The sequence below is a fragment of the Danio rerio genome, chromosome 24 (assembly GCF_049306965.1).
Source record: "Danio rerio strain Tuebingen ecotype United States chromosome 24, GRCz12tu, whole genome shotgun sequence".
Taxonomy (NCBI): Eukaryota; Metazoa; Chordata; class Actinopteri; order Cypriniformes; family Danionidae; genus Danio; species Danio rerio.
In genome coordinates this window covers 5,870,352-5,884,976 of record NC_133199.1, presented here as the reverse complement: position 1 = coordinate 5,884,976, position 14,625 = coordinate 5,870,352, and the positions used below count along the sequence as shown (strand labels likewise).

Sequence of the window (14,625 nt, the reverse complement as noted above, 5' to 3'; positions counted from 1 at the left end):
TTACCAGGGCAACTCTGATCAAAGGTTAAACTATGCTCAGCACGACTCTTTTGGTAATACACAGAGGAGCGCATCCGCTTGAAAGTTAAAAGAATTTCTTCTTGATTTGTAGGTGATTTGAGCATTTGTGTTTATTGTTGATGAGCGGTATGATAAACTCTTACCTGAACATATTTTTTTTTCCAAAGAGAACTTCTCTCTCTTAACGTTTGTTCACTTTTTAAAACAGTCACTTTTGACTCTCTCGTTTTAACGTTATTTTTATCTGTAGTTGTTAGGAGTTATTCTGAGGGAAATATGAGCCAGCACAGTCTGGTACAGAGTGTCTCACCGTTTATTGGTCTGGCAGAAATCCATCTCGTTACAGTTCGGAAAGCAATGCGTTCGCTCAAATGACCTGAACATTTCCAATTTGTTAAACATTTCAAACAACGGACAATCTTGGTTTTGCTTAGAGGTTTATACCCTGGGAAAGCAGAAATTTGAGGAATGGAGACATGGAAAGTAGGTGTTCAAATAGTGTGAAGCTGTCCGTAATAGGAAATTGGCAAGTTCCTCTTTTTCCATGCTGTTGCCTTGGTAAAATGCAACTTAATGCAATGTTTGATCTTCCTCTGTGCTTCTTTGCAGGGCAGTTTTTATGTGGATTGGCGCTCCAGAGCAATGGCTATAAGAATGCCTTAGCCCAGCGAGGACTTGAACGGGGGACTGTGCAAGTTTCTTCCCCTTTGGGAACTCGAGGCGATGAGTCAGCACAAGTGATGGAGATCCATTGAGTCCCTTACACTATTCATTGCCCTTTCCCCCTTTACCCTTTACCCCTGCCCCATTTGGCTAGTGCACGAACATGCTGCGCTTCCTCCCTCTCAAGCTTGGCCGTTTGTACCGGTGTCTGAAGCTTCTCTTCCTTTTGGGGCTGTTTGTCATCTTGCTGATGAACACGCACAACCTATTTGCATCTTTTCAAAAGAACGAACTCACTGACCGAAGGTTCATCAACCTCAACAAGTGTCCGGCTTGCTTTGGCACCAGTTGGTGTCGGAAGTTTATGAACGGACAAATATCCTTCGAGACATGGGGTCGCCTTCGCTTTCTGGATGTCTTCAATGTAAAAAACGTTTTTTTCGCCCAGTACGGGGAGCCTCGTGAAGGTACGCGAAGGATTGTACTCAAGCGTTTGGGTTCCAATCAAGAACTTGCTGATATTGATCAGAAGATTTGCAAGCGAGCGACGGGTCGACCTCGTTGCGATCTCATCCAGGCCATGTATAAGACTGAGTTCGCCCGACTTAACGGGGATGTCAGACTCTTAACTCCAGACGTTGTGGAAGGTTGGTCAGATCTCGTTCATTGTCCTTCCCAAAGACTGCTGGACAGAATAGTCAGGAGGTACGCCGAGACAAAGGACTCTGGAAGCTTCCTTCTCAAGAACCTTAAAGACACGGAAAGGATGCAACTATTGATGACCTTGGCTTTCAATCCAGAGCCTCTAGTGCTTCAGGTAGGGTTTTCATTTTCCATGTTGTCTGCTAAACCATCTCTCTCTTGACAGACTCCCTAGGCATGTAATATATCGTCTGTGTTATAAAAGCTAGATCATAACGTATGCTCTTGAATTGCCCTTGATGATTCTGCCAGCGGAATAGAACCTGTCAGTTTGCTGGGCTGCAAAATAGGCTAAAAAATGCTGCCGTAAATTGTAGGTTGTGCTACTTTCCCTGCTTCTCTGCGCCATTCCTGGCTGCATTTTAGTTTGTAAGCCGTAATTCTCGAGTTTGAAGTCCTGCCCCTGCAATCTTGAATGACCTCAATTGCGAAGTGTTTAATCGCAGCCTTGTAGTCCAAAGCTGATGGATTTGTCTTGCCTTGATGCATATTTTAAAGAATTTAATTATTTAAAAACCATAACTGTTAATGGTCATTACGATTTTATTTCTTAAACTCTACTTGCTGCCGTAAGAGCTTGGAGATATCACAAAAGCTGCCTACAGGATAGACTGCTTTCCTATCAGCACAGTTAAAATGTATTAGACTCTCACTCTTCCCTTTGGTCCTCCATATCAGTGCGTTTTCTCCTGAAATACCATGCTACTTATCATTTTGACATGGCAATGATAATAAGGGGTGCTATCTGAGCAGTTTTCAATAATGATTTACAATCGGACGATCGATTTCAATTTCAGTTGTCATTGAGCGTAGCTGGTAAATGCCCAGAACAACAAAAAAACACAAGCCCTGTAAAGACATTCAGTGTCTTGCTGACCTCTAATCTATCACAAGGTCCTGACACCCTCTGGCATTTGTTAGACAAAGGGGAGATCAACCCAATCTATAAAATCTGATTAGTTGTGTGTGGTCCCTGTCATTCGGCGTCCTTCTCTTTTATCTCTCTGTTTGCTTCTCACCCTCCGTTAGTCCCTCTTTCTGCTATCCGCCAAGTTCAAAATGCCTTTACATATTAGTTCAAAGCACACTGTGATTTATAATCCCCCCCTCACACATCCACTTCCAGGATCTCCTCTTCCTTCGTCTATCAGTGTTGCGGCCCATCGTTATTCTGTTTGAGCCGTTCCTGTATCTTTCTAGCGCTCATAAATAGTTCATTCAGTGATGAACTTGTGAACCATTGGCATGGGGAATCCTTTCCCCCTGGGAGTTCTCTGGATAACCTAAACCTCTCCTAAAACTAGAGAGTCTGGATAACCCCGAAGAGTGACTTCGTGCCTTTGGCTGTTCCTTACACAAGAAACATTGTAATGATTCAAGAATAGAAGGAAATGAGTGGTTGTGTTCACCAGCTCATAAACAATTGATGGCATCCATGCTGTGTGTATACCAAGCCGGAAAACAGGCTCTTTTTGTTGTATAAGGCTAGACTTGCGTTGTTGTTTGAAGTAGAAGCTTTTTCCTTTACAAAAAAATAAAATACTATCGTGGTGGTAGTATGATATTGTCAGATAAGTATTTATTTATTCAACAATATACAAGGTTGTGGTTTAGCTAAAGGAAGCTACTCCATACACAAGCACACACACAATTAGATGCATTACTGGTTTAGGAATATCCCAATTAGAGTGACCGCTTTTAACTGGTAAATGCTCACTAAATCCAACTAGCCTCTGATCTTTACATAATGAGTGATCGAAAAGTAAAGAACATTATGTTTGATTATGAGATTCATAACCGGCTTAAATGGATTCCTAATTGCAATGCTCGTTCAAATGCAGCTAATTATGGTGTAATAACTCTGTTTAGTATTAATACAATATCAATACTGTTGTGATATTTTAAGATAAAATTAAAAATACTCCGAAGACGTGATTAAAAAAGTGTACTGTTGATTCAAATGCTAAATTTGGTATGGGCTTGAGGTGGTGGACTTGGTTTTGTTCCCCAGTGAACAGGGCTGTGTTGACACCAGGATATTAATATTGAGGATTCTGATGCTGAATTATTAAATATGTTAGACACATTTGCTTGAATTCTGTCACTAAGTATATCTAAATAAGTGATTTTTACTAGTAAAACAATTCAATTCATCTTTATTTTTATAGCGCTTTTACAATGTAGATTGTGTGAAATTAGCTTAACATAGCAGTTCTAGTACATTGAAATTGTGTCAGTCCAGTTCAGTTTAGTTAAGTTCAGTGTGATTTAACTTTCACTGCTGAAAGTCCAATCACTGAAACCAAACCAAGCAAGCCAGTGTGACATGGTAAGAAACAAACTTCACCAGTTGACGAAAAAGAAGGGAAAAACCTTGAGGGAAATCAGGCTCAGTTGGGCACGGCCATTAATGCAGAGCTGCAGTCTAGGCGCTGGAGGTTGGAGAATGCTGGACGTTCATCGTGGAGAAGTTGTAGGTGGGAATAGGTCACTGGTGGGTGTTCAGGCTCAGATTCATTTCTTGAACATGACAATTAGTTCACTGTACTCAAATGGCCTTCACATTCACCAGATCTCAATCCAATAGAGCACTTTTGGGATGTGGTGGAACAAGAGATTTTTATCATAAATGTGCAGCCAACTGCAAGATGCTATCATGTCAATACGGATAAAAATCACTGAGCAAATCTTTCTAGGACCTTGTTGAATCTATGCCATGAAGGATTAAGGCAGTTCTGGAGGCAAAAGGGGGTTCAACCCGGTACTAGTACTGTGTCCCTAATAAAGTACTAGAGCAGAAAATAATGGAATATTAAGATGTTTTGACCAATGTCGCACAACCTAGTTGACAATGTTATCCTTTTAAATCAATAGGTTTCATAGTGTAGTGCTTTCTGCGTCTTGTGTACTGCAGCTTGAGAGAGAGTAAAACCATCCAATTAAATATTGCACAGCGCAGTCGTTCGTTTTTCCCCAGCTCATTTTTTATTTTTAGCTGAGAGTTTTCATTCCCTTTTATTTTTGTGGATTATTTTATATATTATGAATATTATAATACCCTTGTCCAATAGTTTTCGATCAAGGTTGTTGAACTGAACTTTACAGAAGTTTTGATCTCCAGGAACAGGATCAGGCTACTCTTGTTTACATGGTCATCTATGCTAATCACTTCATTCCTTGTCAAAAATGTCTCAATAGAGCAGTGGTGTCATTAACAAAGTAACTGTTTATAGTTAAATTATTTTTCTTCTTCTTATTCTTGGTACTGTAATTAAGTCATCCATTATCGCCTCATTTTCTCAGAACCGAAATCAAGCAGAACTTGTTTTTCTCTCACGCAACTTCCCACTCCCACTTCTTTTATTCTGTGTTTTTGTAAAATGCCATGACGACATCCACCGCTGCTTCAGTTTCCAATCTACTGTGAGGTTTCTGGCAGCAAAGCGTCCCTTCCTCTCAGCTGTGTGAGAAACCGGACTGTTTTTGTCAGTGGAAACCAATCCTCGGCGCTGTTGTAAGGTTGGCCCACAAGCAGCTCCCCTTTTTCTGTCCTCCGACAATTGCGGTGATGCAAGTCACGTGGAAAGCAATTCATCCCAAAGGAATAAATATTTTTAGAAAGCAGTACGATGGCCAGAAATAATGAATCGCGTGCAATAACTAAGGCCTTTTGTTGGAAGTCCTGGCATGGAAAACCAAAGCCAAGCCGTGTGTTTATTTTAGACTGTTCACATAAACCGTGATTAATTTTTCTCCCCCTCTTTCAACCAGCCAGATTTTAACCTGTAAAACCGCATTATGCTCTGTTTTCTGCTGATTTCTGGAGTAGGTTGAGGAGATTCAGTGACCCACATTCTATGCAGAGACGGTTATTAATTCACACTTTCATGAGCCGACGTTCCCTGCATTTTATCTACTGTCTGCGAAGCTGTGATGCATGAGGTCACGTTCGATAGCTGCGCGGGCTGGCTCAGGTGACCTTGCTCAAATTTAGCCAGGAGGATGGTGCGTTTGTTAACAGCCCCCGCGTTAGCATAGGCTCGGGCTGCTCAGCCAGCTTGACAACAGGACATGACAGGCCTGTTGGGTTAAAGCAGTCAAGGGTGCAACGTTCGCCTCCAGAACGGTCACTTGTCGAGACTCCCCTCCCTGCACCTGACATAGTTTGTGAGTTCAGCTGGAGAGAATATGGCAAAACTGAAAACTCCCTCTGGATTTTGGAGTTAAATGAGGGCAGGCTTTGTTAGAATCAGAGAGCATTGAATAATAACAAAAAAAAAAACAGGGTTCAGATATAGACAGTCAAATACCAATCAGCAGGTATTTTAAGGTAAAATTAATCCCAAAGCATAAGATTGGCTGTTAATTATTAATTTACTTCATAAAACGTCATTCATAAAATGTATTTATTGTTATTTAATTATTTATTATATTTATTATTTATTTATATGTGTAATTTTTTTAGTAATTATATTTTATTTTATTTTATTCCTCTGTAAAACACCATTTAAATTTTTTTATACTAGTATAGTAGTGTCATTTGATGTTTTAATAAATATAAGGGGTCACTAACTTTATCAATTCTTCAAATAAATAAAAAAATGTGCTATTGTGTGACAGTATACGAATAGTGTGTGAGTGATTTATATACATACAGTGGGGTAAATAAGTATTCAACTCGTCACCATATTTTTTTTTTTTAGAAAACATATATTTAAAGTTGCTGTTGACTTGACATTTTCATTTTTTTTATAACTTTTTTGTATTATCAGGAGTCCCAAGTATTAATTTAATGAATTTCTTTTTTAATGTATATGCAATTTGTTTGTTTTTTCAGCTCTCAGAATGCCGCTAGCTGTTGTCTTGCATATAATGTACCACCAAAGACCACATTTTCAGTTTAAAATCATCTTTAATGTTCCACTGAAAAACAAACAAAAGAGTCACCTACAACTTGGATAGCCTGAGGGTGAATAAAATTAACAGCAAATTTTCGTTTTTGGGTTATTTACCCTTTAGGCCACTGCATTTGCACATTGTTTGCTGAATGCACGGTACAGGTAATTAAATTCAGGTAATGAAACCATTCAGATTCTTCATAGAGAAATTTATTTGTAGGTATTACATATGTAAAAACCAGTCTACAACGAGCAGAAATGTTATTGAATATTGTGTCTGCAAAACCTACTGAATAAATGAGGATCTTTTATTCCTCTTTCTCTCTTTCTCATACAATTATTATGAGTTGGATAGATAGGTAACATATCTTATTCATGATATTTGGGTTATCTAACATTACAGAAGTAACAAAAGTATAGAGTTTTCAGACAGTACAGTATATATATATATATATATATATATATATATATATATATATATATATATATATATATATATATATATATATATATATATATATATATATATATATATATATAGGTTTGTTTTCTTGCTCTTTTGACAGAAGCAAAGTAATATCTGTGATGGATAAATGGATGAACGATAAATAAATAATGCAAGTACGGTAACTTGCATGATTTAGATTAGGAAGTTCAAACAGCAGGCTCAAGACAACATGCACAAAAAAAAAACGTGTACTGATTTATTGAAATAAAAAAACAGGCTAGTCTTGTTATGACTAACTTTTTAAATAATTAAAACAAATTAGTCAAATTAGTTTTTAATAAACTAGATTTTGAGTTTCGGAAGATTTTGTTGATTATAATAATTATTTTTATTGTTGTTGTTGTTTTTTTAAGATGTCTATGGAAAAAAAATGTGCTGTGCTCTATTGTTGATGCCCACAGAGATTGAGTCTTTCCTAGGATTGATGCAAATTTATTTACAAAAATACATAGCTTGAATTTGGAAACATTGTTTTCAATGACTAAATTGTCAAATAGTTTTTTCAATACCAAAAATAAGCATTTTTGACATGATTTCATTTTCATTCAAATAATTTACTTATTAATTTCCGTAATCTCAAAACATCCATTGTTTTCCTTTGTTTTAACAGTATTGTTCAGGATTTGGGCTGGTAACACATATTGTAGGTTTTCTCTCAGAGACAGAGATGATTTATACACCTAAAATATATTTTGTTTGTTTTTTGAACAACAATTTTTATTTTAAACATTGTCATACAAATTGCAAGGTTTGAACATTCATTTTAGCAAAAAATGTAACAAGAAAAATATATATTGAAAAATATTCTATACACTTTGAAAGAAAAAAATTAATAGAGCAGCAAAAGCATATTTGTCTATTCTGTATATACTCACCGGTCACTTCATTAAATACACCTGTCCAACTGCTCGTTAATGTGAATTTCTAATCAGCCAATCACATGTCAGCAACTCAATGTATTTAGGCATATAGACATGGTCAAGATAATATACTGCAGTTCAAACCGGGCATCAGAATGGGGAAGAAAGTTAATTTAAGGTGAACCAAGTAATGTGGCATGGTTGTTAGTGCCAGACGGGCTGGTCTGAGTATTTCAGAAACTGCTGATCTACTGGGTTGTTCACGCAAAACCATCTCTAGGGTTTACAGAGAATGGTCCAAAAAAGAAAATATCCAGTGAGCGGCAGTTCTGTGGGTGCAAATTCCTTGTTGATGCCAGAGGTCAACGGAGAATAGCCAGACTCTTTTGAGCTGATAGAAAGGCAACAGTAACTCAAATAAGCACTCGTTACAACCGAGGTCTGCAGAAGAGCATTACTGAATGCACAACACGTTGAACCTTGAGGCGGATGGGCTACAGCAGCAGAAGACCACACCAGGTGCCACTCCTGTCAGCTAAGAACAGGAAACTTAGACTACAATTGGCACAGGCTCAACAAAATTGAACAACAGAAGATTGGAAAAACGTTGCCTGGTCTGATGAGTCTCGATTTCTGCTGCAACATTCGGATGGTCGGGTCAGAATTTGACGTCAACAACATAAAAGCATGGGTCCATCCTGCCTTGTATCAACAATTCAGGCTGGTGGTGGTGGTGTAATGATATGGGGGATATTTTCTTGGCACACTTTGAGCTCATTGATCATCGTCTCAGCCCCACAGCCTACCTGAGTATTGCTGACCATGTCCATCCCTTTATGACAACAGTGTACTCATTTTCTGATGGCTACTTCCATGTCATAAATTGCGAATCATCTCAGACTGGCTTCTTTAACATGACAAGGAGTTCACTGTACTCAAATGGCCTCCACAGTCACCAGATCTCAATCCAATAGAGCACATTTGGGATGCGGTGGAACGGGAGATTCGCATCATGGATGTGCAGCCGACAAAACGGCAGCAACAGCGTGATGCTATCATGCCAATATGGAAAATCTCTGAGGATTCTCTGAAATGCCACGAAGAATTAAGGCAGTTCTGAGAGCAAAACGGAGTCCAACTTGGTACTAGTAAGCTGTACCTAATAAAGTGGCCGGTGCGTGTACTTTCAATGCCCATCAATTCATCAAAAGAGTCAGCATCTACTGTAGACTCTTAAAAAAAGTCATATCATACTTTCAAATTAAAATATATTAGTTTTATTTTTCAAAACAAGGCAAGAGATTATCCCCTTTATCCACTGAGATGCACCAGGACTGTCTTCCTTTTTTCAAGAACATGCAATGACATGTCTAGCTTCGAGCAAACCTCAAATTAACAGCAGTATTTCGTGTTTGGTCACTTTAATGTTAAATGGACAAATATGCAATATACACAAGCTGGGATTAAGAGGAAATACACCTTATAGTTCTATGAGTAAGAACCACAGTCGCCAAACAGAAGGAAGTGACACGTCAGCCACATTGAGTGACTATCATCTGCTAAAATGACTTTATATATGCTCTTGTGAATTTACAGATAGGAATAGAACTATACACAGACTGCAAAGTATACAGAGCTAAACTTTCAGCCTTTATCTCCCTCTTTCTTCCCTCGCTCTTGTCCTCAGCTGCTGGATTGGTGGTCTGGAGACTGAGATGGGATGCAGAACGGGAGATTTTGGGGGAAGGGGGTGGAGAAAAGTGTGCCAAGCTGTAGAATAAGCGCGGCGCCCCGCAGGGATGAGTTCTCTCTGTAGACTGACTGGGTTTTAAAATTTAATGGCCGAGCAAAATGCCAGACGGGGGCTGTTCTGCTTCCACGCCTGCATGGCGGAGCTCAGGTCAACGACGGGGTTTGAGGGAAAAGGGCAGCCGTTTAATGTGAAGAACAAAACAACTTATGTTTAGTTCTTCCTCAACAGCCCTTTAAATTGGTTTATCAGACTGTGTAATACGTTTCACAGTGCAGATGTTTTCTTCCACATTTTTTTTTCATGGGATTTACTGTAGCATTTCATCATTCGCTCTTCATCTGAACCGGTGTTCGATGCTTGTCCCAACAAGTCTGTTGTGGAGCGCAGGGATTGACGACTGGAGAAAATGTGGAGAATTTTACCACACCCTTTGCATGAGAAAAGGTGACGGTTGCACGAAACACTGGGAGTAAAGGCTAGTAATTACTTTGGTCTGTAATGAGGCTGTTTACACTTCAGTTTAGGGTTGCAGTTAGCGTCTATTTTGGTAAACTCAAAACATCTTAATTCCAAGGTTACCCATTTCCTGATGCTATACTTCATATTAATCTTATCCTGCACCCTTGCCCAAAATAATAGTTCCTATATCTATTCTACTGCTGGCAAAATGCACATTTCTTAATCGAAAAGGTAATTTTTATGCTCTAAATGCATATTTTGCAGGTATATAAATGTCATTAAAGAATTAGTTTGCCCCCAAATAAAAATTGCTGTAATTTACTAGTGATGTCCAGATCAGTTTTTTTTATCCTCGAGTCTGAGACATTTGATATTAAATATCCTTCAATATTGAAACCCAATCTGATTCTACTATATTACATACACAAAGGATAAAGAGTGAAGAAACAGATCCTAATATTTTATTTAATTCACATTATTTTAACATTCAATAATTTCGTTAACAAACAGAGCACTTCTGTGAGGAAGCTTGAACAAGTAATAAATAACATAAATTCTTCAGATTTGGACTTGAGTCAGTGCAACAGTAAATATTTAAAAAATCTAATATAAAACCTATAGAACCTCAACTTAAAATACCCAGAAGGCAAACCTAAGTTTACATACCTCAATTTTTGCTATGACAATGTTGTCGTCATCTACATTATAATACCTCCACAACGCAAACATACCTGCATTTGCCGGCGTTTATCAGCATGCATTGCTGTTTCTGTGCGAAGTCAAGAAAGAAGTCTAATCGGAATCTGATGTTACCTCCCGATATATGTGTATGTATATATATATATATATATATATATATATATATATATATATATATATATATATATATATATTCGATTCCTGATCGGAAGGTAACATCCAATTCTGATTGAGTCTGAAACCGCGTGATTGGACCCGATATCCGATTACATGATCGGATCGGGAGATTCCTATAATTTACTTTTATGTTGTTCGGAACCAATATGTTACTCTCTGTAACGTAAATTATTTTTGATCAAATGTTAACAAAAATTATTAAATGCCATAACATCTTCGGCCGATACATTTTTTTTCGGTGTCCGAAAATTCGGTACATCTCTAATTTCAATACACTTTTTTTCGTCCGCGTCTGCATCACGGTGCACAGACGAAACAATTCATTTTGACACCCCTAACGCACAAATGTTCCTTTCCAGTTTTATCTTGAGTTATTTTAATTGGTGATTAAGAAGAAAATGAACTGTATACTTAGCCACGAAAGTATACTTGTCTCGATACTGGAATTCGATACCAATTGGTACTGAATTTGTAAAAGCGCCCATTTCCTGCTAACATTTCAGTGCTGTTGAGCACATTCTTAAGCAGCACTGATTTTCCTGGAGCATTTTAAAGCTGTGAATATCAATCAGTTCATCAGCGGATTACTCGTATGTCAGCTTATAAACAGACTAGGTAATCTTTGCCTCTTTAAGGGTACTTTCACATCTGTGGTTTGCCTCATTTGGTCAGGCAATAAATAATACATTGTTGCATTTTCTGCCGTCTTTGGCTCGTTTTCACACCACACTGCTGGCTTCGATCCGAACTAGTTGAAAAGAACCAAAATGCAGTCATCTGACAAAACCCACATCAATCATTGGTCAGATGATTTTGAACATAGTTCCTAAACTGCTCACTGATTGGTCAGAATTCATAAATTGGAAAATGCCAATGAACTCCCGCAAGTAATCAAACCGCAGACACAAAATGTCGCTTTTTACTATGGAGGGACGACTGCGCTGACTGATTGTATTCCTGCTTTAGACAAACTCTACATTTCGAGAATGAAGCGCGGCTACCGCTGGAAAACAGTGTTTTAATGCATCGCACGTCACTTCAGGAGGAGGCGTGAGTTAATTTAGCTAAACTGCGACATGGTCATCTTACACATAATGTTTTTCCTTCTCTCTTTCTCTCTCTGTTGGTAAAGCGCTGTCAACAAATATTTTTCCTGCATATCCCATAATGCACAGCGCATCGGCCTACGGCAGCTGGATTAATGCAAAAGGCGCAGTCCTTTTTGCGTTTGGGGCTGTTTTAGTACAGATAATATTCTCACCACAAACGAACCGCTTCAGGGTTCGTTTAAAAAAGCGTATCGAGACTACCTCTTCAAGCAGGTCTTGGTACGCTCTTTTGGTCTGCTTTTGGTGCGCACTTGAGTACGATTGCTGCATTCACACCTGTCCAAATGAACCGCACCAATGGGGAAAACAAACTCTAGTGTGATTCAACCGAAATAAGGCAGGTGTGAAAGCACCCTAAAACGCTTCAGTGTCCAAGTGGTGAGCTCTGTGAACTGATGACCTTCACGGCCAATCACAGTCGTTTCTGTTAAGCACAATGGCAAATCAGCTGTATTTAAGAACATGCTCAACAGCGCTCAAATGTTAGCGGGAAATTAAAATTTCAGTACAGATGGTTTGAATTCCAGTATCGTGATAATAATATTGATATTGTGATCTAAGTGCTGTAATGGTGCGTAAAGTCAGAGTCATATCTGCGACTGCATTCATGCTCAAATATATGTGACTACAGCTCTTTTTGTTATATAATATTACTTAACTATTGTTATATTTTGTAAACATAAAAACCTAAAATGCAAACATGGGTATTTTCTGCTGTATTTTTTCCTTCAATGTAAACTCACAGCTCATTAAAACACTAACATTGCAGCCGATAAATATTGCACAGTCTTGGCTGACAGACGAAAAGCTTTAACCTAGAAAGTTCAAATATCACGGGTTCTGTATCAAGTATTAAGGTTTATTGTGCAAATTGTTGATGGACAGAATACAGCATTACAAGGCAATCAGACAAGCCAGCAAGCACAAGTTCTGGATGGGAATTTTGTGGGCGAACAAATTAATTCAGTGATATATCTAGTTCAAGATGACAAGATGAAGCACTAACAAGAACATCTGCTCGGTGATATTCATGCCGTACTGTTAAATTAAACATCAGAGCTTATTTCCAGCCAATTTCACCTTTGACATTTTACCTATATTTGCATTTCATAAGGAATAATTAAAAGGCACGTTAGTCACGTATCGCAAGGCCGCCTTGATCTTCATTACACACCCTCTAATGGTGTATTTGACACATTTACAGATACTGGGGCTGTTTTCGTGAAAGAATCTTATTGTAGGCGCTGTGGTCTACGTCTAGCTGACCAACAATCCAGATTGGTTAACTGCAAAATTATTAGTCGTCCTATGCGATATTTATTCTTTTTCAAATATTTCTAAAGTGATATTTGACCGATTGAGAAAATTTTCATAGTATTTCCTGTTATATTTGTTCTTCTGAGGAAAGTCTTATTTGTTTAGTACTGCTAGAGTAGTTTTAATGAATTAATTCACTAAAATACTAGCTTCTTGAAAAGAATTTCTGTAAAAAACAAGTGTGTTGAAAAAAATCTTCTTTAAACAGAACTTGGGAAAAAATTATAAAAGATTTTAAATTGAATAATTCTTCAGCTGTATATGTATGTATATGTTTTTTTCATTTATGTATTTGTTGATTCATTTATTAATAGATTTTTTTTCATTCATTCATTTATTCATTTCGTTTCAATCCTAGGCAAAGATTAATCTTCTAACTAAAATACTTAGTGTGTTTGTGTATATACAGTTGAATTCAGAATTATTACAATTCCTGAATTATTAGCCCCCCCCCCCCCCCACCTTTAATTTTTTCTCCCCAATTTCTGTTTGACAGAGCTGATTTTTTTAAACACATTTCTAAACATAATAGTTTTAATAACTCATTTCTAATAACTGATTTATTTTATATTCGCCATGATGACAGTAAATAATATCTTACTAGATATTTTTTATGTGACATTTAAATGCCTAATTAGGTTAACAGGTTACGGTAATTAGACAAACTATTGTGTATTGATGGTGTGTTCTGTAGACTATCAAAAAAAAATAGCTCAAAGGGGCTAATAATTTTGACCCTAAAATGGTGTTAAAAAAATTAAAAACATCTTTTATCCTAGCCGAAAAAAGCAAATAAGACTCTTTCCAGAAGAAATAATGTTATCAGTTATACTGTGAAAATGTCCTTGCTCTGTTAAACATTTACTTTCAATCCTTTGGCAAATATTTAAAAAAATGAAAGAAAAAAAAAAATCAAAGGGGGCTAATAATTCTGACTTCAACTGTACATGTACCAAGTAAACGAATTTTCAACCAAATTACTTGGCAAAAAAGCAATATAAAATAGAGTGTAACAGCATACTATAAAGTCTTAGTAAATGTTAATGCAATACAATAAACAGTGAGTGAAATCCAGATTTAGTTCAGTTACTATGCTAATATTAGTTAAAAAATACAACTTGGTATAATGGTATAAAAACAGTACTACAACATACACTGAAATTATAAATATTTAAAATAGGCACTATCCTTATAAATAATCTGCATAGTTGCAATGTAAACGACTACATACTCGCCTAAAAAGCCTCAAAAGTACATTATGTTGTCCAACAGCTGCAATAGTTGTCAAACAGATGTCCTCTGGTTGCCACTCGAGTGTGCGGAGTAATAAGCATAAAAATAGGTTGAAGAGGCTGAACAAGGGCTGGTATTATTTTAATATAACACAACCAATCAGCCAGTCAGATGCGAGAACAAGACAGAACTGTTGTATTTTCAATGTTTGATCTATTAGGCTAAC

At 37.4% G+C, this 14,625-nt stretch overlaps 1 protein-coding gene and 1 long non-coding RNA gene across 3 annotated transcripts in view; one reads left to right on the top strand and one right to left on the bottom strand.

Annotated features, from left to right (window-relative positions):
• The window catches only part of LOC141380813 (uncharacterized), a 32,358-nt gene extending 30,631 nt beyond the window's left edge, over positions 1–1,727 (bottom strand). Inside the window, exon 1 of the long non-coding RNA XR_012399691.1 lies at positions 165–1,727. This is a non-coding gene — a long non-coding RNA (uncharacterized lncRNA). The remainder of the gene's footprint in view (positions 1–164) is intronic.
• The window catches only part of dipk2ab (divergent protein kinase domain 2Ab), a 60,270-nt gene that overhangs the window by 19,658 nt on the left and 25,987 nt on the right, over positions 1–14,625 (top strand). The window contains exon 2 of one of the 2 annotated variants that reach the window (XM_005162483.6): positions 631–1,501. In XM_005162483.6, the coding sequence (XP_005162540.2) occupies positions 848–1,501 (654 nt within the window). In that variant the 5' untranslated portion in view covers positions 631–847. 2 annotated transcript variants of the gene reach the window in all.